The sequence below is a fragment of the Odocoileus virginianus genome, chromosome 20 (genome assembly GCF_023699985.2).
Source record: "Odocoileus virginianus isolate 20LAN1187 ecotype Illinois chromosome 20, Ovbor_1.2, whole genome shotgun sequence".
NCBI lineage: Eukaryota > Metazoa > Chordata > Mammalia > Artiodactyla > Cervidae > Odocoileus > Odocoileus virginianus.
In genome coordinates, this window is record NC_069693.1 from 42,107,035 (window position 1) to 42,132,307 (window position 25,273).

The 25,273-nt window shown below is 53.2% G+C and overlaps 1 protein-coding gene across 2 annotated transcripts in view; it reads left to right on the top strand.

Annotated features, from left to right (window-relative positions):
- Positions 1-21,178, top strand: part of ZNF423 (zinc finger protein 423) — a 343,209-nt gene extending 322,031 nt beyond the window's left edge. For both annotated transcript variants that reach the window (XM_070451337.1, XM_070451338.1), the window contains one exon: positions 20,483-21,178. In XM_070451337.1, coding sequence (XP_070307438.1) covers positions 20,483-20,512 — 30 coding nt within the window. In that variant the 3' untranslated portion in view covers positions 20,513-21,178. The remainder of the gene's footprint in view (positions 1-20,482) is intronic.
- The last annotated feature ends 4,095 nt before the right edge of the window (positions 21,179-25,273 follow it).

Here is a 25,273-nt window from a genome sequence, read left to right on the forward strand (position 1 = left end):
GTATGATCCCTGAGTGTCCTGCCTTCCCCGCTAGGGCAGGAAACCAGAGGCCAGCACAGCCTGATTTCTATTCATCTTGGTGACGTGGTGCAGTGGTGCCCACACAGCCTGGCTGCAAATCCCAGCCCCACTACCGAGTGGCCCTGTGACCCTGAGCAAGTCACTGACCCTCCTTGGGCCTCAGCGAATGGGGCGGGTAATGACAGTGCCCGAAAACCCTTCAGCCTCAGGTCTGGTCAGAGTCTGGGTTTGCTGAGCACCAGCCACTGCCGTTGTCACTGTTGTGGCCTGTGGACTTCGGGTCACTCCTTCACGGCTCATTCCTTCAGCCCATCTTGCCTGGATGTGCACGGTGTAGCCCACGAGGTTTGCTGAGCACCTACTATGTGCCAGGTGTGTACAGGTTCTAGGGATCCACAAAGGCCTATGTCTCTCAAGTGCTGCCCAGAGAGAAATAGGGAACTGATGAGGACAGACAGTCCTGATTCCACATCTGCGGGGCAATCTTAGTGGGACTGCAGTGCCCTGCGGAACCCACAGCTGGGCCCCACGTGACATCGCAGGAGGCCGGGCCTGGCCCTTCCTCTCCGCGTCTGCAGGCCTGTCTGTCTGTGTCTCTTAGTTTATTTAGTCCTGGGCGGGGCAAGGCCTTGCCTGCTCATCGTGGTCCTCTGTCGCGCTGCCACCACTTGCGGTGACTGAGCCTCCTGACGGGCCGTGTGTGCAGGTCTAGGATCTGCGTCTGGAGAAGACTGAGGGGTGGGCAGCGACTCATGCTTGTCCTTCTGGCGCCCGACTCGGGTCTGAGCCCCTCACCCCACTATAGTCAAAGCGAGGCAGATTTCCTGAGTGTTGCCGGGGGGGTTGACTCCACCTCTTCACATGTACAGCCTTTAGAGGCCTCTTGGAGTCCCCTCGAGTGTGGCATCTTACGACCTTTGTGGCGCCGAGGGGTAAACCGGGGCTGCTAGAGTTGCAGGGCTGTGAACACAGGCAGCCTGGCCCTAGTGTCTGTGTTCTGGGCCCTGAGGCTGGGGCAGAGCAGGCCCCTGGGTGCTGGGCGCTGGGTGCAGGCCTCACCTCTCAGGAGGACCAGAGTTCCAGAAGGTGACTCGGAGGTCATCCCACAGTGCAGCCCGTGGATGCCTTGCTCTGGGGGGGCTGCGGTTGCCGTGGTCACTGCAGAGAAGAGCAAGGGAGCGGCAGGCCTGGGAGGGGTCGGGCGTGGCTGTGCCCAGATGCCCTTGTGGCCCTGGGGCCCTGCCTGCTTGAGTGATGCAGTGTGTGGAGGCCCAGGTGGGGACTGGGCTCAGGGGGCGGCCCGGAGGCCTGGCTCCAGGCAGAGATGGCACTTGGAATCGGCCTCAGGCTGCCCGTCTGCCCATCGGAGCCTGTCATTCATGCCCTAGGGCGGGGGGCCAACCAACTTTAGAGGGGCACCATGCCATGGCGACAGATGGGCGTGGGGGAGCTGCCAGGAGCGGAGGCCGGCGGCCATTGTGTGTGTTGTAAGCCCAGCCCCTCTCCAGCACTCTCCCAGCCGGGACCAAATGCCTTCAGTTTCTTAGAAACATAATGCGAACAACAGTGGGTGCCGTGTTGGTCCAAGGCCCCCAGAGGTTGGCACCGTACAGAGCCCTGCCCCCTCATTGACTTAGAGGCAGCTCGACGTCTTCTGAGACACAGGGCCTGGGGCCCCGGGGGCGTGAATCTCAGTTGCTTCTTCAAGGCCCCTGTGATCTTGGCATGTGACGTCCCCTCTGAGACTCACCGGACAGCGGGCCGATGCTGCCTCTCCTGGACCGTGATGTCACTGTGCCGCTTCCCCGATGGGAGGCTTCATACTGTGTCACGGAGCTAGTAGGTGGCAGAGCAGCGCCTCAGGGTGGGGAGGAGTGGAGAAAAATAGAAACAGCAACAACCCCAGGCCCTGCGGGGAGCCCTTTGCATTGATCATCCTGTTTTATCCTCAGGATGATCCTTTGGGGCCAATGCCGCTATCCCCATTTTGCAGAGGGGAAGACTGAGGCACAGTCGGCACTAGTGGGATTTGAACCCAGTCAGTCTGGCTGTGGTGCCCGAGTGTTGAACTGCTGCCCTGATGACTGTGGGCAGGCTCTCTGCCATTGCAAAGCCCCACACGTGTTAAAAATAAGGCCTGCTTTGTCTCAATACCTCGGTTTGTCCGCTCAACCTGTTGGGAGTGGGCTGGCTGCCCCCCGCCAGGATGCCAGGGTCTGGGTGGCTGGAGGTGGCGGGGGGGCCGTTGCTCAGTCCCCTCCAGCGGAAAGATGAGAACTGGGTGCTCTCGGCGGAAGCCTGGATTGCACTCTTTGGTCGAGCAGGAACAATTACTAATGACATTTAGAAAGAAATTAATGATGAGAAATGCAAGTTGGCATTTCAGGAGCGCCAGTCAGCAGCCGCGCGTCAGCGCTCACAGGAGAGGCGAGGGGCGGGGGCTGGGCATGGGGGGAGAGGGAGGAGACAGCAGAAATTAATTTTGCTGTGTCAATAATGAATGTGGCCCCACTAGCTCTGCTTCTGGAGTTTAGGCAAAATCACGCACGGACCGACTGGGGCTCGTCCAGGGGTGCAGGGGGAGTCTCTTGTATGCTGTGATGAGTCTGGGCTAGAGCTGGTGCAGGTCCAGTCCCGTGTTTCGGCTCAGCGGCATCAGGGGCCAGAGCGGGGTGGGCAGGGGACAGTGAGCTGGGAGGAGGCAGCCTTAGGACCAAGCCATTTGTGCTCAGCCAGCTGCATCACTTAGCAAGCTGCTTTGCCTTTTTGTTTTGTTCATTTTTTGTTTTGTTTTTTATCGTGATGCGTGGCTTGCAGGATCTTAATTTCCCAACCAGAGATTGAACCCAGGCCCTTGGCAGTGAAAGTGTGGAGTTCTAACCACTGGACCATCAGGGAAATCCCTACTTTGCCTTTCTGAGCCCCGGTAAAATGGGGACAATTGAGACATGTGAAGATAATGTATGAAGACCAGGCAGCCCAGATTTGGCACATAGCAGGCACTCAATATATGGTAATTGTTACCATATTCCACTGACATATTTTAAGATGCACAGCTTTTCTCATTATAACATCTCTTACATTGAAATACCTCACTTGGGTGTTATAGTGTAATTGGTCTTTTTTGTTTGTTTGCTTGTTGTGATATATCAAATATGGGAGCATCTTATACTCTCTGGGATTTTAGAATAGATAAAATACGCGGTAGGAAGCATGGCAGAGGGTGAGGAGGAACCAAGATGCTGAAGTTATCTGGGAGAGGGGCTGGGGTTCCCAAAGGGAGCTTACCAGCCCCTTCGTTCTCATCAGAATGAGGGAGAACGGTCCCATCCAGCCTCCCCTCACATGGAAGGAAATGTCATTATCATGGTAACGTTGAACATTTTTATGGAGTGGAGGGTGAAAACTCACAGCCCATGGCCCTGGGGATTTTGGAGACTTTAAAGGGCACAATAAAGCACAGAAATGGTATGGACCTAACAGAAGCAGAAGATATTAAGAAGTGGTGGCAAGAATACACAGAACTACACAAAAAAGATCTTCATGACCCAGATAACCAGACGGTGTGATCACTCACCTAAAGCCAGATATCCTGGAATGCGAAGTCAAGTGGGTCTTAGGAAGCATCACCACAAAGAAAACTAGTGGAGGTGATGGAATTCCACTTGAGCTATTTCAAATCCTAAAAGATGATGCTATTCAAGTGCTGCACTCAATATGCCAGCAAATTTGGAAAGCTCAGCAGTGGCCATAGGACTGGAAAAGGTCAGTTTTCATTCCAATCCCAAAGAAAGGCAATGCCAAAGGATGTTCACACTCCCACACAATTGCACTCATCTCACACGCTAGCAAAGTAATGCTCAAAATTCTCCAAGTCAGGCTTCAACAGTAAATAAACCATGAATTTCTAGATGTGCAAACTGGATTTAGAAAAGACAGAGGAACCAGAGATCAAATTGCCAACATCTGTTGGATCATCGAAAAAGCAAGAGAGTTCCAGAAAAAGATCTACTTCTGATTTATTGACTACACCAAAGCCTTTGACTGTGTGGATCACAACAAACTGTGGAAAATTCTTCAAGAGATGGGAATACCAGACCATGTTACCTGCTTCCTGAGAAATCTGTATGCAGGTCAAGAAGCAACAGTTAGAACTGAACATGGAACAACAGACTGGTTCCAAATCGGGAAAGGAATATGTCAAGGCTGTATACTGTCACCCTGCCTATTTGACTTATATGCAGAGTACATCACACAAAATGCCAGGCTGGATGAAGCACAAGCTGGAATCAAGATTTCCGGGAGAAATATTAACACACTCAGATATGCAGATGACACCACCCTTATGGCAGAAAGCGAAGAAGAACTAAAGAGCCTCTTGATGAAAGTGAAAGATGAGAGTGAAAAGTTGGCTTAAAGCTCAACATTCAGAAAATGATGATCATGGCATCTGGTCCCATCACTTCATGGCAAATAGATGGGGAAACAATGGAAACAGTGACAGACTTTATTTTTGGGGGTTCCAAAATCACTGCAGATGGTGACTGCAGCTGTGAAATTAAGACACTTGCTCCTTGGAAGAAAAGCTATGACCAGCCTAGACAGCATATTAAAAAGCAGAGACATTACTTTGCCAACAAAGGCCCATCTAATCAAAGCTACAGTTTTTCCCGTAGTCATGTATGGATGTGAGAGTTGGAATATTCATTGGAAGGACTGATGCTGAAGCTGAAACTCCAATCCTTTGGCCACCTGATGTGAAGCACTGATTCACTGGAAAAGACCCTGATGCTGGGAAAGACTGAAGGCAGGAGGAGAAGGGGAAGATAGAGGATGAGATGGTTGGATGACAGCACTGACTCAATGGACATGAGTTTGAGTAAAGGAGCTGGTGATGGACAGGGAAGCCTGATGTGTTGCGGTCCATGGGGTCACAAAGAGTCCATGGGGATTCGACTGAGTGACTGAGCTGAACTGAACTGAAAGTGTTGTTTATGTTTCAAAATGCAGATTTCCTATAATTATAGTGGCTAACATTAATATAGTCCTTATTATGTGCCAGGCAGTGTTCTTAGCACTTCTATACATTGAGACATTCAATCCTCACAATGCCTCTATTATTAAGCTAACTGAGATGAGGCGCAGAGAAGTTAACTAACTCTGAGGCCACAGAGCTCGTCAGTGCTGGACCGAGGCCACCGGCCCCAGATTCTGTCTCTTTACCGCCACACTAAATGGCTAGATTTCTTGATTTTTCTCCAAATGAGAACTGACAGCCCCTGGACCACAGTCCTGCGTGGTGGCAATCAGCTGCCCTCTTTAGACATGGGAATGTGAGCTCTGGTTCAATACCGTCCCCCACGTGGTCAGCCTCACCCGGTTCATTACCCACTGGGGCTCTGAGTTTGGGGCCCTGGTACAGCACTTCACAGTTTGCAAATATCTCATGGGCGCCTCAGCAGCTGGGAACCATTAGAAGCATACTTTACTCTCACCATTTTGCAGACCCTAAAACTGAGGCTGGGAAAGGGCAATAAGGCTGGGAGAAGTGGGGCCTGGGGTGGGAGAGGGGATGTATCCCACTCATCTGCCTTTGGGTGTTTGAACAGGGAGGCAAGTGGGGCTCCCTGCTCCGCAGCTCAGCCCCCTACTAAAACCAGACGTGGACACACAGGTCAGTAGCTGCACCCCTGTGGCTCAGCTCAGTTTCCCCATCCTTTCTGGAGCTGCCAGCTCAAAAGCACGGGTTCATCCATGCTTTGATGTTGACAGTGGTGGCAAACTCTTGTGATTAGTAATAACTGTGATAATAGTAAACATCTGTGTACCATTTCACGTATTTTCAGCACTTTTCTATATATTACCTAATTTGAAACTCATAACAAGGCTATGATGTAGATGCTATTTGTCCCACTTTTCAGATGAGTAAATAGGTACTTAAGTCAAGTGACTTGCCTTGGGTCACATCCTTATATTAGGTGGCTAAAGCAGAGTTTGACCTCCAAAGCCCACTGTATTTCCACCAATCCTTCCACCTCCTCCCCACTTACTTATTTCTGCACTCCTCTTTCTCCTCCCACTCGCTCATCTGCCACCCATCCACTCATCTGCACATTTGTCCATCTATCCACTCATCCATCCATATATCCATTCATTTATCGTTCAGCCACTCATGCACCATCCATTTCGCCTTCCATCTAGCTACACATCCAGCCAGCCAGCCATCAGTAGTGAGTGCTAAGTACTAGGAACTACAGAGTTTTCATGACACCTTTCTCATATACTCTTAATTCCATGCTTAACTGCTCTCCATCCCTCCTCTCACCCTAGAGCTGGGCATGTTCCCACACATACGCACATACACACACACACACACACTCCTCTGATGAGTTGAGAGGAACAGGACAGATTGGGGATCTAGATGGTCCTTGGTTTGCCTCATGGAAACCAGCAAGTTCTGGTGGTGGGAGGGAAGGCAAAAGGCTGACCTACAAGATCAACAGCAGACCCAATTGTCTGTGGGCAGTGACAGTATGCCCACAGTTCAGTTGGAAGCTGAGTTGTGTACAAGGGCAGACAAGGCCCTGCAAGCTGGGCCACAGTGTTCATCAGCCTCGTCAGCAGACCCAGATCCCAAGGAGCCCTGCCTTTCTAGGTCAGTAAAGGTCACCGTTAGCCCTCTGCTATGTGCCAGGCTGGACATCCTCTCCAAATGGACGAGGATATACCCCCAAGTGTTTTCATAAGAACCTTCGAGATCATTAAATATAATCGGTCTCAGCTGCAGTTTTGATCGCTGGTGCATGCACACAATTCATCACAGCAAATTAGGTCCATCTTCAGAACTTCTGGCCCTGCAGCATGGGGGTCTGTCGGCGAGGGGCTGGGCCATGTGGCTCTGGAAACGATTTTTGGGGGATGATAAGTCATGCTTTCTGAGGAGGACCACTGTCAGAATCATCTGCCAGGATAGCTCTCCCTCTGCAGGGTTTAATCTTCTAGAAATTCTGAGGATGCAGGAAAGTTTTCCTGTTAGCCAAAATTTGGAAGAAAGAAGAAATGGATATGATCAAAGTTTTACAATACCATTTATAAGACCTGAAAACACTGGGTTAGTTAAGGGACCTGAACATATATGTTCTGTATAATTAGTGACCGTGTGACCTAGATTTTCCAGAACAGTCCTGATTTCAAGTATTTTGTCCCAACTGTTGGCTATTTGTCCTGGTTTTGGGGCTTGTGAAATATGATGACTATCTAAGAAGCTGAGTTTGCTCATCAAATTTTAAAGCTGTAAAGGTCTGGGAAGATTCCAGAACAAAATTACAAGGAAAAATTCTCTTCCACTGTTTTTCCCCTGACATGGCAAAGCATGCCATAGGTGTACCTCATGCTCGGCTCCCTGTCTCCCTCACTGAAGGAGCAGAGGAACACGTCCATCCAGCAGGGTTTGAAAACTGTCAGCGCCCCAGTCCTTTGGACACCTGTCCGCAGTGTGGCTCAGGGCGTGAAGGTCTGCAGGTCTCACGAGGTTCTCTGTCCTGCTATCTGGCCCTGGGAGACAGGCCACTGATGCTAGCCATAGGCTTGGGCGCTGCAGAGGAACCCTATGCACCACGGGGATGGAGAAGGTCTTGGTCTTGCAGCCATGCTGGCCAGTGACGTGTCCCCTAGATGCTGCAGCCCCCGCCTGGCCAGCTGAGGCCTCTAGCCTGCATCCCACTGCTGCGGTCCATGCACATTCCAGCCTCCAACCCTAGAACCAAATAGGTGAGGGTTACAGCTCAGGATCGGCCCTGGCACCTTGGCTATAGAATGCAAAATCTTACCCTCCCAATCTGCCTATTTACAAAGTAAGATCCCACTCATTTTCTAAAAAGACTGTGGTAAAATACACTTGGGGCTTCCCAGGTGGCGCTAGTGGTAAAGAACCTGCCTGCCAATGCAGGGGACACAGGTTCAGTCCCTGGGTTGGGAAGATCCCTTGGAGAAGGAAATGGCAACCCACTCCAGTATTCTTGCCTGGAGAATCCCATGGACAGAGGAGCCTGGCGGGCCACAGTCCATGGGGTTGCAAAGAGTTGGACACAACTGAGCGACTAACACACAACATAAAATACACTTACATAAAATTTATCATTTTAACCACTTTTTTTTTTCAGCTGTGCAGGGTGAACGGGGACTGCTCTTTGCTGTGGTCCATGGGCTTCTGATGGCGGTGGCTTCTCTTGTTCTGGAGCATGGGCTCTAAAGCACAGGCTTCACTAGTTAGCGCATGGGCTTAGTGGCTCCGTGGCACGTGCATCTTCCCTGACCAGGGATTGAACCTGTGTCCCCTCCTTCGGCAGGCGGATTCTTTACCACTGGACTACCAGGAAAGTCCTTAACCGTTTCTAAGTAGACAGTTCAGTGGCTCTAAGTGCCTTCATGTGGTTGTGAACTATCACCACCATCCACAGATCTTTCCCATCTCCGCAAATGGAAACCTTGTCCCCGTGAGTGAATGACTCCCCTCCCTCCTTCTGCAGCCCCTGGAAACCACCATCCTCCTTCCTGTCTCTCGGAACCTCATAGAAGTGAGTCATACCGTCTTTGTCCTTCTGTGACCACCTCGTTGCACTTAGCGCAGTGTCTTCAAAGGATCCCTCAACTTCTAAGGGAAAAGTACAACATGCCCTGGGCGGGGCTGGGGACACGGGGAAGAGGAGCAGCCTTGCTTCTTCTCCTCTCCCTGACCCTGTCAGTGGAGGCTTCTCCTCACTACCATCTCTCACTGACTCTTCTTACTGCATTTTTAGCAAACACAGGCTTGGAGATGACACCGCCCAGCAGAGAGGGGAGAGACAGGGTCCCTGCCTGCAGCCCACAGCCTAGGGTGGGCCAGGGAAGCAGCCTGGTCATGGCATGTTGAGGAGAGTGCTAGAGGGATACCTGTGCAGGTGCGGAGCTGAACCAAAACAGGGGTCCCTCATCACGTGGGCAGGAAGGGCTTTCCTGGGGCACAGAAATCAGGGGCAGAGGCGCCTAGGGAGATGGGAGGGAGCCTCGGGGCCATGGAGTGGCTGCCAGGAGAGCTGAGCGGGGAAAGAGCTTAGCCTGCCTGGGGAGCTGGGAGAAGGCAGTTGAGGCTTTAGGGCCAGCAGGCGCCGGACCTTGTAGGACTGTCAGACCTGGGGTCCAGGGCCTGGATTTCTTTTGGGTGTGGTTGGAACCCACTGGGAATTAAGCAGAGATCTCACCTCCCTGCTCCCTGGAAGAGAGAATTTGGGACGTGCCTCTCACGGCTCTCTGTTCTCTCAGCATCCCACTGCCGTGAAGAGGGAGCCACAGTGGGAACCAGGCCGTTGGCAAGTGGGGGCTGGCAGGTGTGTCCCCGCCGTGGTGGGAGTCAGGGCGGGTTAGCTGCACTTTGTTAGTTCGCATCAGTCATGTCCAACTCTGTGACCCCATGGGCTGCAGCCCACCACACTCCTCTGTTCATGGAATTCTCTAGGCAAGAATACTGGAGTGGGTTGCTATTCCTTTCTCCAGAGGATCTTCCCAGCCCAGGGATTGAAGCTGAGTCTCCTGCATTGCAGGCAGATTCTTTACCATCTGAGCCACCTATGTGAGGAGACAAAAAGCCAAAATAACGATAACTGACCCTGAACCATTTTCAGCACGCTGTCAGTGTAATATGTGTGTGTGTGTGTGTGTGTGCACGCCAGCGCACTGGGATTGGGTGGTGTCCATGAATATGTGTGTGACTGTGGTGTATCTGTGAGACTGTGTGTGTGTGCGTGTGTTCACGCCAGCGCACTGGGATTGGGTGGTGTCCATGAATGTGTGTGTGACTGTGGTGTATCTGTGAGACTGTGTGTGTGTGTGTGTGTCTGTCCACGAGTGTGTGTGTATGTGTGGGCTTCCCTGATGGCACAGTGGTAAAGACTCTGCCTGCAGTGTAGGAGATGCAGGAGATGTGGGCTTGATCCCTGGGTCAGGAAGATTCCCCTGGAGGAGGACATGGAAACCCACTCCAGTATTCTTGCCTGGAGAATCCCATGGACAGAGGAGCCTGGCGGGCTATAGTCCATAGGGTCGCAAAGAGTCTGGACTCTTCAGACAGGACTGAAGCGACTTAGCATGCATGCACGTGTGTATCTGTGTGCATTTCATTTGGCGGTACCTGTGTGTGTGTTTGGAACCCAGTAGGGGATCTTGCAGAGATCTCCCACTTCCCCTGTCCCTGGATGTGTGACTGCAGGGCGTCCGTGAGAGTGCTTGTTTGGGGGTGGGCAGAGGAGCCCCATCATACCATGCTGAGTTCATAAGTGCCCCCAAGGGCAGTCCCCTCATGATGCACGGCCCTCTCCTTCTCCCGCCTTTAGGCATGGTGGGTGATGGCTGGGATGAGTCTCAAGTTCTTTAGAAGAAAGGGAGGTATGAGGGGGATTATCTTCAAGACTCTTGAATGGGTGGTTATGGCAAACTGGTGCTGTCCTCTCAGAGTGCTTGAGGGAGGGGCTGCCTGGAAAGATGGACATTTTAGCACTTCAAAGTGTGACCCTAGGGAAGGTGGGTTTCCCAGACTTGCTCCCACCTGGCACCCCTGGAAACCCTCAGTCTGCGCCCCTGGAAACGGCCCTTGCAGCAGCAGTACCCAGGACCCGGGGTACCATGCTGGCCTCAGCAGAGCTACCTCTTCTGTCCTCCATCCTAATGATGGGCCGCATGCCACCTAATGACACTGCCTGCCCCTCCCGCCCCCGCCACCCCCACTGCCCTGGGCATCAGCCACTCAGTGTACTGGGAGACACCTCAGGTGTCTTGAGGGCCTCTCAGAATACCAGCGGCCTCAAGCTGGCAGCCCCGGGGCCCAGATGTGACCTGCAGACATGTTTTCATTGGCTGATCATGCTTTATACATTGAGATGTTTTGCATATATATTTTTTAAAATCTCCCATGTTTCAGTTTTTCCTACAGAACCAGGCGTGCTGGCCGCACTGGGCCTGCATTCCCACAGGGCTGCCACTGCCTGGAGCCCACGAGGGCTGCCCCTTTCCTGTGAGGCTCGGGTTCTTGGGAGGCCACAGTGCTCACCACGCCTTACTTCTGTGTACCTGGCCAGCCTGCTGGTGGACCTCACAGCACCCTGAGCAGCAGGCCACGGTCCAGTCCGGGCATGGCTGTATATGGTCGGGGAGCCCTACCCACACAGCTGTGTCTCCCCAGCATCAGCCTCCGTGTTGCAGTTTATTAAGCTTTACTGTGAGTTTAGCAGTAGCAGTGTTAGTCGCTCAGTCGTGTCCGACTCTTTGCGACCCCACAAACTGTAGCCCACCAGGCTCCTCTGTCCATGGGATTCTCCAGGCAAGAATACTGGAGTGGATTGCCATTCCCTTCTCCAGGGGATCTTCCTGACCCAGGGACTGAACCCAGGTCTCCTGCATTACAGGCAGATTCTTTATCATCTGAGCCACCAGGGGAGCTCTAACTGTGAGTTTGGGGCCCACTAATAGGGTGTTCCCTGTGTGTGTGTGTGGTGTGCAGTCTTCTTTGACCATCACTAAGACCAGCGGACGTGTTCTCAGGGAGGAGGATAGCACCCTTCCCTCTGGTGGTCTCGGGAGCCCACTCTTCAAACACCATTTTTTTTTTTAATATTTTCTTTTCTGTATTTGGCTGCACTGGGTCTTCGTTGCTGCACGTGGGCTCCTCGTGTCAGGCAATCTCTCTAGTTTTGGTGCATGGGCTCAGTAGTTGCAAGGCGCGGGCATAGTTGCCCCAAGACATGTGGGATCTTACTTGCCCGACCAGAGATCGAACCCTCAACTCCGGCACGGCAAGGCGGATTCTTGACCCCTGGACCGCCAGGGAAATCCCCCCGTGCCATTTTTAACGGGGTGTCAGCACCGCTGCCTTCGGCGTCTCTCCTCACACCCTGGTGGCCTGTGTGACCTGATTCCTGCCCTGCTCCAGCGGGGCACAATCCTTTCAGAGACCTGACTCAGACTCTTTGGGGGCAGGGGGCCATGCCTCATTTGTATTTGAGATGAACCCCAGGAGCTCGCTCCAAGCAGGCGCTTGGCTGTGTTTAGCGTGGACTTCCCGGTGACCAGTGTCAGGCCAACGTAGTGTCCCCCTCGGGAGGGACCCAAGTCCACACACAGGGAAATCGTGGCCACCTGGCGCATGATGGCCGAAACCCTCGATTCTCGGCCCTTAGTCCCAGAGTGTGCTGGGTACCCGGTCCCCGAGGGACCCCTCCTCCCTTTTGAGAAACAGCAAGAGTGGCGGCCACATTAACTCCGGACTCAGGGGGTCAGGCTTGTCGCCGAGGAGAGGCGGATCGGTAAGCAGCCCTGGAGAGATTTCACCTTCCTCTGCCCGTGACATGGCCATAAACCCTCGTTTTCCCTTGCACAGCTGCTTGGTAAAAGTCGAGTGGCTTGCCTGCGATTCTGTGCTCACAAACAGACCAGCTGGGCCCATTTGCATGCTGAAGTGCAGCTCCCCGGAGCCTGCGGGCCCTCTGGGCAGGTATTATTAGCTCCCTTGTTTTGTTGGGTGACTCTGAATGGGAGCCTGTTTACGGGCTGAGTTCCTAATAGAAGGCTTCAGTTCCCTCCTAATAATCTATTCTCCGGTGGGTTTTATTTCCAAAGCACAGCCGTATAGAATCTGACCCCTTGGGAGTTCATTGGGCTTTTTTTTTTTCTTCTTTTTCACAACAACATTTTCTCCCACATTTTCACTCGAAGGGAGATATTTTTCCCGCTCCTGGGACTGGCTGTTGGTCATGCTCCCTGCTTTGGGCTCTTGGGTCCTGGGTACTGGAGAGAGAGATTTAGAGGGGGTACTCACTTGCCCACCTGAGGTTCTTAGAGCAGTGGGGAGGATGAAGGAAAGTAGACAGTCAGCTACTTTGGGGACACGAGCAGCAGCAAAGGTCAGGGGCTCTTCTTCACATGCTCCCCGGTGACTTGAGGTCCCCCAAACTGCTCCTGTTCAGGGTTCTGCCAGAAAGTGGCAGACCCCCCTGCAAAGCTAACCCCACTGTTCCCCGGAAGCTGGAATCTCCCTCCACGCCAGGAGATCTGGATGAATTGAGGCAGTCACACGAGAGACAGACTTCCCCAGCTAAGCGGGTGTGACGCTCACTTCCCGCTGTTCCGGAGTGGCAGACGACAGCCCGTCTGGCTGTCTGGGAGGCAGGGCCAGGGAAGCCCCACACACGTCCCCACGCGCGGAGGGGCCGCCTGGGCCTTGTAGGACATCTCGGGCTTTGTCTTAGACTGGCGGGTCTTCAGCTTCCCTCCAGACCCTCCTGATGTTGAACGGTGTCCCTTCCACACCAGCGAACCTCTCCATGCCCTCTGTGCAGATGGGCAGCCGTTGGCCTGCTGAGTGGGCCGGGAGTGGGGGAAGTGGGGTTCAGACACGTCAGAGCCGGGGCCCCAGGAGAGTGACTGCGTCACCGGGCAGGCATTTAGAGGGAGCCTCGGCCATCACTCACTCCTAATTTTCATGACGTGCATTAGCTAAATTGTGTTCGGAGTATTCATTCAGTGTTGTTTACGGCGTGCTCTCGAGTGCGCTTACCGTTTGTCAGAAGTGCAAACTAGCGAACATACGAGCCTTTAAGACAGGCCATCTGTTCGTCTTAGACCCTTGGACGATTGTCAAACGCTTCTAAAAATAAGTGCTCACTAGCAGAGTGGGGCTGCCCAGGTGATGCGCAGCGGAGAGGGAGGCGGGCTGCCTACGCCGAGCCCTCCCCGAAGGGGAAGATACGGTGCGGGTACCGGGGCGGGGAGGGGTGCGGGAAGGGCCAAGGGAGATGAGAGCGTGAAGGTCCTGCTGGAGGACCCTCTGGCTGGAGGTGTGTGCAGCTCCCTGTTCCTTGCCTCTCGTGACTCTCGTGTAACTCCACAGCTCAAATACCTTCGATGGCTCCCCATGGCCCAGATTTAAGGGCAAGCTGCCTCGTCTGGCATCAAGGAACCTCATCAATAAGGCCCCCGCCTTCCTTTCCAGGCTTGTCTCCATGGCACATGCCCTGTGCTTCTGCCAAGCTGAATTATTCATTGTTCCCCCAACATATGCTGCACTTTTCACATTTCACAGGCAGACAAGGGCTCTGCTGAACAGTGGGCTCTGCATACAGACTGCACGGGTGCGGCCCCTGCACCGCCACTACCAGCTGTGGGACCTCCACGCTGTGCCTCAGTTTTCTCATCTGTGAAATAGGGATAATGAGAGTACTTAGTCCCCGGGGTTGCTGTGAGGCTTGCATGAGTTAATGTAAATGAAGGGTTAAGAATGACACAGTGAGAAAAAAATAAAAAGAATGACACAGTGAGCTCGAGATCAGTGTTAGCTGTGATTGTTGTCAGGACCCTTCACACCATCAAGCCTTTGTCTGGGTGGTCCCATCTCCCTGGAAAGTGAGCACACACGCACACACATACACACACACACATATACACACTCTAACGCAAATCCTAACCTAAGCAATCCTCAAAAGGGCGGCTAGGAGGCCAGCTTTCTCATTAAGCTCCTCCCAGTCAGAAATCAGCTCTCCATCCTTCAGCCATGAGCTGGTAGAAGGCCAGGATGCGCCTCACTCTCTCTCTCCTGTCTCTGTCCACTGCACACGGCCAGGCTCCGTGTTTGCTAAATGAACCAATACCAGAACCTCCCTTGGCCTGAACAGGGCTGCAGCATTATTCCGAAGGATCTACCTTTTTTCTGGAAACGAATCTTCCCGTGGCTAAGGCAGGTTCTTGGACTTGATCCCTGCTCCTGGAGTCTGCTCTTTGTAAAGCTAGCCTCGTGAGAGCTACTGGGTCTGAAGCCACGGGGGACTGGCCTGGCGGTGGGGAGAAAGGGGATGGACCGCAGCCTCTTTCCCAACCAGAGGCAGGTGACGTGGTCAGGGTGAGGCCAGTTGTGTTCTGCAGGAGGGGCTGAGTGCGTGGGGCGAGTGGGATGTTCTCAGGGCGCGGGGCTGTGTCCCTGCACCGTTAAATCTGCCACGGGGATGTGAGGCCAAGGCCTGCGACTGGTCCTTCTTCTGTGCCCTTTGGGAGTGGGGGTCTCTGAGTCCAGTCCCCGCCACATTGGGGCTGTGAGCTTCTCAAGGGAGAGGCTGGGCTCCTCCAACTCTGTGTCCGGGGCCTCTGTCAACGACTGCTGCAAGGGATGAGTGAGTGAGCGGAAGAGGACACGCCTCCTCCCTCCCTTACGAAGTCTCCGTGAGGTTCCCCACCTCACCAGACACCCCACTCTGTTCCCTGGGGGGAGGGAGAGCGGTGACTTGTGGGTGCAGAGGTTGTATCCAGGGGCCTGCGGGGAGGGGGCCGTGAGGGGAGGGCCTTTATCAGACCCTGCTACTGCAGGGATAGGCCCGTCCAAGGTGCTGCCTTCTCTGGAGCGGTCCTGAGATCTCGCCAGCCCTCCTGGTACCATGGGGGTGCCAGCAGGGAGCAAATAGCCCCTTGCTCCCAGAGCTCATGACGCTCCCAGAGTATCATGAACATCGTTTGTGGGGATGCATGGAGCACTCCCTCTCAGCCACACTATCTCCTGAGGCCTCAGGGCATCTTAGGGACCTGAGCTCTGTTATTTCTGCTCCCTCCACCCCAAGTCCCCCAGAGATCTCACGGTCACATGGCTAGCAAGTGGCAGAACCAGGATTCAAACCCAGGAGCCAGCCCATCTCCGTCCATAAGAGCTCGCCGCCTGCCTTGCGAACGTCCCGAGCAGGGGCTAGCATGAATGAGGCAAAGGACCAGGCGAGGTGCCAGGACTAAGAGATGCTTTGTCATCAGCGTGGCTGGAGCACAGGAGGGGCAGCCAGTAATGACCAGCGGTGCAGAGAAATCCTCTCCAGCCCACGCCTGTGCATCTCAGGGGGTGCAGAGCAGTCTCTCACTGCCTCGCTGGCAGTGTTTTCCATGCCACCAGGCACCCAGCATGTTTCAGCATCGCCAGTCTTTTCTACTTGACTCTGCGGTGGGTGGGCATCAAAGGGACACCAAGCAGGGTCCCAGAGCAAGGGACAGAAAACAGAACCACGACCTGGAGAAGAGATCCCGACCAGGGAGGGACACACCAGTGTGTGTGTGCATGTGTGTATGTCTGTGTGTGCACATGGTTCGTACGCATGCCTGTTGTGGAGCCTGGAGGTGTGTTGAGCCAGGGATGCCTCCTGGGACAATGAAGCCAGAACAGGACCCCCGCCACATGTGCCACCTGGCATGTGTCAGTGTGTGTCTGCGCTTTGGGAAGGATGGTCCAGCCACAGACTCCATGATTCTGATGCTCCCTCACTACCCAGCGCATACCCTGACTTGGGCCCTGGATCTGGGTTATTTTACTGCCGAATTCCTAGCGACAAACAAGGTGGCTCTCACCTAGCAGGGTATTTAGTAAAAAGGTTTGTTGAATGAATGAATAACTATGTAAATGAATGTCTGAGGGTGTGACAGAGGGACCCTCCGCAGCCGCAGTCCTCTGGGGATGACTTCCACAGACACCGGGTTCACCAGGACCCCAGGGGGGCCCCACCTTTCGCCCCTCACTCACTTTTATGCCTGGGAGCTGACGGCTCCGTGCACCAGGCCGAAGCACCCGGCACCGGCCTTTCCAGAAACCTCCGCCACCAGATCCGCACGGGCTCTGCCGAGAGGATGGATCTCCGCCGCGAACCAGGGCCACCCACCCCCTCCCGTTCTCCCGTTTTATTTTTCTCACCTGCTCCTCGGCCCACACCTGCGTCTCCCTGGCAGGCACCGAGGCCCGTGTGGATGCCAGACCCCCCCGTCTCTCTAGGCACCTTCCCCGTCCTTGCCGGCTGCCACCCCCGCCCTCTCCCCGGCCTTTATGAGGCCAGGAAAGTGTTCTTCTGCGGGGTCGGTAGCATCTTTAAAAAACGATTTTCTTGCTTCTCGGAAGGGGCTAAATATAGCACAGGCATAAACAGAGAAATAGACATTAAGTCAAAATGCCCTTGTGAGAACCATGCCGGGTGCAAGGAACTCTTTAAGAAGACTTGATGAAGCTCCACCATCCCTGGAACCGACCGCAGCTCCAAGCCGTGGGGGAAAGCAGCCCGGCTTTTTAGGATTATTGAACTGTGCCGTCGGCGGAGCTGCTCAGCGCACAGGTGCGTTAGTGGTTGGTGAGTCCTGGGGACGGTCCCCGCCACCCCTCCGCCCTTCCTGAGGAGGAGCTGGTGCCGTCTTGTCCTGGCCTGTGGGCTTCTCGGCACCCCACCCCCAGACTTCCTGGGCAGCCTTGATCCGGCTCCATCAGAGCTATCATACTGCACCCAAGTCTGGGTGTCTCTTGGCACATCCCCGCTTCCGCAGTCAGGATTGTGGGCTCCAGCAGGCGCTTCACAGCTCAATGCTGAATGAATTCTGGTGCCTGGTCCCCTCCTGGCATCGAGTTTCAATATTTCCATCTGCTGTGACATCCTGGGATTTTTGTTCCTGGAGAACTTCAGGAAAGGAAGTTTCACCCCACTGTCTCAGGACCCTCTTTGAGGAAGTTCTTCCTTGAGTCTAACCGACTGCTCCTTAAGAGAGAAGGCTGCTGTTGTTTTCACCTGAGAAGTGGCATTTGTTCCTGAACTATTCTCATCAGCGGTCCTAGGTGTAGGTTCCCACCTCCAGGATTTCTGTACCTGGCTGACCGCTGTGGACCACGTGGGCCACACTGACCCTGCTCTTGGCATCTTGGCAAGAGGCCGCTTCATTACCCAGAAAGGCCCGAACACCACCTTTTCCCATGTTGCTGCTGGGTAGCCCTGAGGATTCTGCGAAGATCAGATATCATCTGGTTTTCTGCTGCTCATATGAAACAGTCCACATTCAAGGGCATTCAGGGCTCCCAGCAGTCCCCCCTGTGACCTTTGTGCCAGGATCACCTCACTGGTGCCTGCACTGGTCGGGCTTATTCCAGGCTCCACACCTTCATCTATGCTGTATCCCCTCCTCGGACTGTCCTCTCCCCTTTCATACATCCTCCCTGTATACACACTCACTTATTTATCCTTCCACTGATGCAAAAATATTTAATCAGTGTCTACCTGGTACCAGACCCTCAGCACCAAAATTTGAGAACAAAGTCAGAGCTATACATATTTACCTTCCTAATGCCCCTCCTCTCTGCCAACCCACTGCAAATCAAGAAGGACCTGACCACACCCAGGGAGCCTGGGCAACTGGGCACTCTTAACTGACTGGCTGTTGGCAGGGTGGGAGAGTGAGATCACCACGTCGTTCATTCCTGGAAGCTGCACCTGTGACACCGCTGCTGGACGTGGTGGGCCCAGGGGTCCAATCAGCACAGTGAGCAGCCCTGGGCCAAGCTCGGTGGCACTGAGAGAGGAGGTTATCCCCCCCTCTGTCTGCCGCTCAGCAGAGGCAGCCAGCCTGGCACTCAGGACGCACTTGCACCATGTGGGAGGTGGGCTGGAGGTGCCTTGAGTGGCTGCTAGGAGGGGAAGCAGAGGACTTCAAGAGGAGCACGGTTGGGAGGAGAGAGGAGGTGGGAACTGGGTGAGCAAAGGCCCGGAGCTGGGAGGATGGTTTGATGTAGGGTGGGCTCCGCTCCCCGCAGGACCGGCTGGCTGTCCCCACACAAGTGCAGTGAGGGGTGCCTCGGTTGGAGGGTGGGCGTTCCCATGGAAACCGCCGCATCCCATCTGTGGCCTCAGACAACCTGCCTTGTGCCTCTGGGTCCCTGACACCCCCGCCGAGGTGCCAGGCCAGGATGGCAGAGTTGGTGCTCGTGTCTGGAGAGGAGTTTGGATGACTTACAGACTGGGTGCCTGTGGGGAGGTAAGGTGCTATGGGAACCCTGCCTTCTCGCCCAAGCCCCTGGCTCTCTTGGATTCCAGTTGCCACCCCCTCCTGCTTCCTGGCTGGGTGTAGTTTAGCCTTTCTGAGCTTCAGTATCCTTTTAACCGTGTCCTACCTTGTAAACCTGAGGTAGGGACTGAAAGAGGTGTGCCTGCAACCACACAGAGCACCTGTGCTGGTCAGACTCCAGCCATGTGGCCTGTGCCCCGGAGCGCAGGGAAGGAGGACAGCAGGGTTTGTAGCTCCGAGCTGCTGGAGTCAGCAAGCATCTGCCGTGTGTGGTCGGGGCTCTGCCTCTCCCGGCCAGGGTGCTGCCTCTCCCGGGCCGTGCGCTTGCCGGAGGGGTTGGCGACATCACCAAGGAGACACCAGCCATGCCCGCCGTGGGCAGGAGCTGCCGCAGGGGCCCTGGGCTGGGGAGCGGCGGTGGCCCCAGGCCTCCCCGCGAAGCTGCGGGCATCCTGTGGTCGCCCTGGCAGCCCAGTCCTGGAGCCCAAGAGAGAGATGCAGAGCCGCGCCTGACCCCTGGTGGTCATCGGCAGAACTGCAGGATCGGCTCCCAAGCCTGGAGCAGTCGCTGCGCTGGAGGGGCGCCCAGGTCTGCCGAAGCAGTCCATCTTTGGGGAGTTGCTTCTGTAACCTGTAACGGGGGTCCTGTGCTGTTCCCCACCGCGGGGCTGCTGTGGCCTGGGTGGATTCCGCTTCCTTTCTCTAGGTGTCATGAGATTGAATACCACCTGAGGCTTTGATGAGATTGGTCTGGATTTGGAATACAGACCATTGAAAAAGAAACAAAAAGATAGGTTCTCAGAGGCCAAACGCCAACTCCAGCCCCAGGCCACTGGCTTCTGGGAAAACAGACATATACTGCCTTTCTGCTCTGGCTGGCATGAGGGAAGAGCTGACTTGGGCTATGGAGAGACGGAAGCGTTTAGCCAGAGGGTTCCACCCAGGCCCTCTATTCCCAGGCGGATTAGGACTGACTGTACACAAGGTCCTTCTGGCCAGAGCACCGTCACATGAAGGCACAGGCAGGCTCCCTCTCCAGCCCCTGCGGGGGTAGATCTACCCCCTGCCTCCACCTTAGGCACTGCTGCCGCCCACTGTCTACGCCGCTAGGACGTTTCTTGGCTGCAGAGCTGCATGGCACACGTGCCGTATCCCTCCACCAGGCTCCGAGCATTTCCCCGGAAGGACCGTGGAGGGAATCTGGGGGAAGCCTGCAGGCGATCGGATATAATTTCCTCCTGATCATTAGAGCAAAAGGGAGACGGAGAGGTGAACAGCGATGTTTTCAATTCCCGCTGCCTCCCCAGCCTTTCCCCTCTCCCTCCGGATAGCCAGACCCCGTGGTAAGACCTGAATGGGCTAAAAACAAAAATTCACAGGGAGCCCTGGTTGGCAGCAACAGGAACCCATCCCCAAGCCCCGAATCAACGTGGCGTCTTGGCAGCTGCGTCGCCAGAGCACTTTTTCGTTCTTGCATTTTGTTTTGTCATAATCGAGATGCTTTTCTGTGGCTCTCGGCTTAAATGCACCGAGTGGGAGGGGTCGGGCATGCTCTCCATTCTTCTGCCTTCATGCGTGTCTCCTTTCTTCGCCTTTGCAGAACCACACGATGAGCCAGCATGCACAGTGAGGGACCGCTCGACAGGACTCCTCTCCGCAGAAGGCTTGCCGGAGACGCCGTGGGGAGGGCCATTTGAACATTACATCCAATCAAAGTGTCATTTGCAACCCAGATGTAAAACTCTAATGATTTGGCCATGAGGCGCTGCTATTATAAGCAGCTGGAAATGAATATTAATGGCAGAGATTAAAAGTATTCCATGCTCAGTATTTTTTATTGTCCTGCTACAGCTAGTGTGCTTTTAGAGTTTCCGCCGCAGACTACATTTCTAGAGTTAGAGAAACCCGCTTTTGGAAGCGATTGTCCTTTGTTCCTTCATGTATTATATTGATAGTTTTTTTTAAAAAAAGGATTAGTGTGATTTTTTTTTTTCTTCGCTTCTTATTTTTCTTTCTTGTTTTTCTTTCCCCCCCTTCGGTTAACTACTTTTTAATTGCAATTCTAGGTAATTGTGCATCGTGATGTGATTGCTTGGCTATTGTCTGAATATTTCCTTTTAATTTTTTAATTAAAGACTAATGCTTTGATTGGATTTGCCAGTTCACCGGACAGTGATTAAAACTATGTAATGAATATAATCGGTTTCAGTGCAACTGGATGGTCTGCTTTTAAATGTGACTTAATCTGACTGCAGTAACTAGTACAGTTCAATAAAGGGAATCCATGCGATTAGCATCCGCCTGCCTGGTTCTCTCCTCCCCAGCCCAGGGCTGTGTGGGGGCTGTCGTCACCTAGGGGGGGAGTTCCCGTGGGTCACACATGCTTGTGGGGTGTGCTTGGACTCAGCCACTAAGTCATGTCCAAGTCTTTGCAACCCCATGGGCTGTGGCCCATCATGGCTCCTTTGCCCGTGGGATTTCCCAGGCAAGAATACTGAGTGAGTTGCCTTTACCTTCTCCAGGGGATCTTCCTGACCTAGAGATACAACCCAGTCTGCACACATTAGACCCAGCTCCCCTTGAGAAGGAAGAAGCATAGCAATCTAATGCACACAGACTAGATGAGCTAGTAGGGGTCACTGAGGTCAGAGCAGGAAACACCTTTGAATAGCCTGGTCATCTCATTTATGCATGGGGAAACTGAGGCCCAAGGATAAGTGAGTGGCTAAGCTGAGTATGTTAGGGTGACTCACATTCATCGCTGCCCCCTGGGTCTGGCTTTCCACAGTGCTCGATGCAGCTGGTTACATGGTTAATCCTTACCTAGCCAGGACTCCAGGCAGAACCTGGATTCTAGCTGTGGCCAAGGCATGGGGATGGGATAGGAGTCAGGGGTGGCTCTACAACCCTATGAGATCCAGAGCTGGGGCTGCAGAGTGGAGCCAGGTAGGAACAGCAGTTTTCCAAACACAGAAATCTGTGGGATGTGGAAGTGCTACCAGTGGCTGCAGCCAGGACTCTACTGGGGCAAGTGAGGTGCCTAGGATGCAAAATCTCAGGGGGGCCCTGCTCTCAGGGGCCCGGACGGTGGGTGTCTCCTGACACTTTGCACCCTTAGGCACCTTGCTTGCCTCACTTCTTGGTCTTGCTGGTACCCCAGGGCTCACAGCACAAGCCTGTCCAGCTTGTGCAGCTTCCCACGAGCCTATCCTCCCATGCCTCCATCATGCTGGTGCTCAGCCAACTTGTCAATCAGAGCCAGGGCTTTGGAACCTGCATGGGGAAGCCCTTGTTAACTTTTCACAAGGGGCAGGAAAATTGGTTATTACCCTCTGCAGAGCGGAAATGAAACAGGCAGGCAGATTGCACCTAATTATAATGGAATACTAAGTCATGGCGTGGAATTTGGAGCCATTATACCCAGCATCTTCTGACTCCCATATTGAGGGGCTTCAGTAGAGTTCCCCTTGCTGTCACCTCATGTAACGTCTGACATGAGTGGGGCTGTTAGTTTTTCTAGAGGTATTGTACGCCTGAGAATCTCAGATCGGTCAGGCTTCTGCCAGTATTGGACAGAATGGAACAGCTGCTTTTTAATTTCAGGGCTTCTACTTCCTGGAAGCCAAACATTGTGAACTCTAGTTTTTAGTCATCTGAAAACTTGACCATTTTAGGGGAAGACCTCAGGGCAGCCATCGGTATTCCCCAGAGTGTGGCCAGCCACAGCCTGGGGCTAGGGTAGGCTTTCCTGAGTCCCTGGCCAAACCTGCCTTTTGGACAATGATGAGACTGTGGGCAGGATCAGGGTGTCCTCGGGGCTTCCCAGATCACTGTCTCTGGGCCCTCCCAAGTCTGGATTTATCCCGAACCCCATGGAACCCAGGTGAGTCTTCAGTAAGTACCAAAAGAAGATTTGATTTGACGGTTGGTGGCATAGGGCTAAATTAGTCACTGCCCCCATTAAAACTACAGCGGGGGGTTTAAGAGCTTTTCACGCCGTGTGGGAATCAGCAGCGAAGCCAGAGGATGCCTTGGGTAAGGAGAGAGGCAGCCTAGGGGACCGCGAGGTAATGAGGTTTATGGCGATGACAAGGCAGCCAGGGAACCCCACCGACTCCCCCCTCACCCTGGCCCCATTGTTCTCAAGCTGGCTCTGCCCCCGCTGCTTCAGCTGAGAGGACCCCTCGTGACTGTGCCAGGCGGGGGCTGGTAGGGGGAATGGGGCGGTCCTTGCTGGGAGTGGTATTTGTCACCATCGGGCAATGTGGGGTGGGGGTAGTGCAGGGCTCTAAACGTGTGCCTTGGCCCCCACCCTCCCCTACTTTCTTCTAGTCAAATGATTTAAAGCTAGGATGAGCCACCTCACCTCTCAGCTCTGCAGGACCTGGGAGAGCCCTGGGAGGCTCATAGGAAAGGGTGCTACCGAAAAGAAGGGCTGAGTGCAGAGAAAGACCCAGAAGTGGCACGGTTATTGTTAGGAGGACAAAGAAGCCGGACGCAAGGTGCTAGGGGTAAAGGGGTGGATGAGTGATTGACGCTTGCCCTCGAGAAGCTCACACTGGAGGGACCCCTTTCAGCAGAGGCTGTGAGGAATCAGCCGCGAGCATTTTTGGTGCTGGAGTAGGGTGTGACTGGAGAACTGGCGAGGTGACTGGAGGCCTGACTTCACTGGTGCTGGGTTTGCATGTGCAAATCATCAGTCTAGTGGCTCTATGAGCTGGAGAAATTTAGCACAGGCTGAGAAATGGACTAGGACCCCGGGACCACCAATCCCTGCTATTGGGTACCTGCCTTGAGCTTCTGGAAGCAGGTGAATAAAGGTTTTGGTCTGAGTGGAGAAGCCACCATAGGAAGAATCTTCTCAAGTTGCCCCAGTCATAGAGACTGTTCCTTCTAAACTCACAGTATGTTTAATATTGAACTTTCTGCTTGTTTTTTTTTTATTTGCTTCTAAAACATACATTCTTAGGAGTGGGATCTGCAGTTACAAGTGTTCAGTAAATAAGACCAAGACTTTTTTCATTCATTCATCCAGCAGACACTTACGGAGCTGCTCTTGTGCGCCAGACATCACACAAGGTGCTAGGGATAAAGGGATGGATGGGTGATGTGATGCTTGCCCTTGAGAAGCTGACAGTCACATGTCAGTCATTCAGTAAACAAGCATGCCAGTGAAGACCCAGCAGCGCACAGTCACAAGCACTGTGAGGGGAAAGGGCTGGACTGTGTGAGGTCCATGGGAGACCCCTGTTAGAGGCCGGCCTTGCTGAGGAAGCGACATGTTCCGGCCTGAGCAGTGACAGGAACTCAGCCATCCAGGAGCACTGGGAAAAGAGTGCAGTGAATGTAAAAACCCCAAGCTGGAAATGGCTGGAAGTATCCTCAGGGATCTCTGGTCATATCAGGTTTCAATTTCAGATGGATTAAAACAGGCCCACAGAAATTCAGAGTCTTTTCCAAGGTCACACAATTCAACATAGAACTGAGACTATAATTTGGGTGTCTTGCTTTCTAGCCTTGGGTGTCTGACTCCCCTCTGCAACCATTTCTATTTGTTGAAGAGCAATTTGATTGAATAATTATTATTATTATGAATAAAATGACATACTATGTAGGAAAGACTGCTGGCTCTCTTCTTTTTGCTTAATAAATTAACTCTGATTTTTATCTGAGCACATGTTACCTCGGAAAGGAGAAGGGTCAAATAATATACCCTATCTGTCCTAGAAGATGAACATGGCCATATTACTATTGGTGGTTATATTGGGCTATAAATGGGGTAAAAATATGGTGGTATATATAAATTCTAGGAATTGTCCTTAAAGGGAAGAAATAAGCTCACCCTCCTACCTTTCTTGATGGCTGGAATGTTGATGCAATAGCTGGAGCTCCAGAAGCCATTTTGAACCATGAGGTAAACTAGACATGGAAGCCACACATGAGCTGAGCAACAATATTAAAAGAGCCTGGATCTCTAACACTGTCAAATGCTTACTAACTCAGTCTTGCTTCCCGAAAGATTTCTTGACCTTGAGAGAGAAATAAACTTCTCTCTTATTCAAGCCATTATTATTTGGGTTCTTCATTATAGTTGAATCAATTTATAAATACAACAAATTGAATATATACATAAATGGCTTCTAAGTAGCAGCAAATTTAGAAGTTTCAAGGAAAGGATATGGGATAGTTAACAATATCTGAAGTCTAAGAAATCTACCTCAGTGACATACTATAATCAAGATCTGTTTGGGTCTTAAGTTCATGGGGTTGGGCTGATCTGGGCTGGGCCTTGCTAGCTTGGCTGATCTGATCTGGGTGTCTGACTCCTGGTTAATGTGGGATGGCCTTGCTGGGATGACTGAGACACCTCAGCTCTGCTCTTCATGTTTTA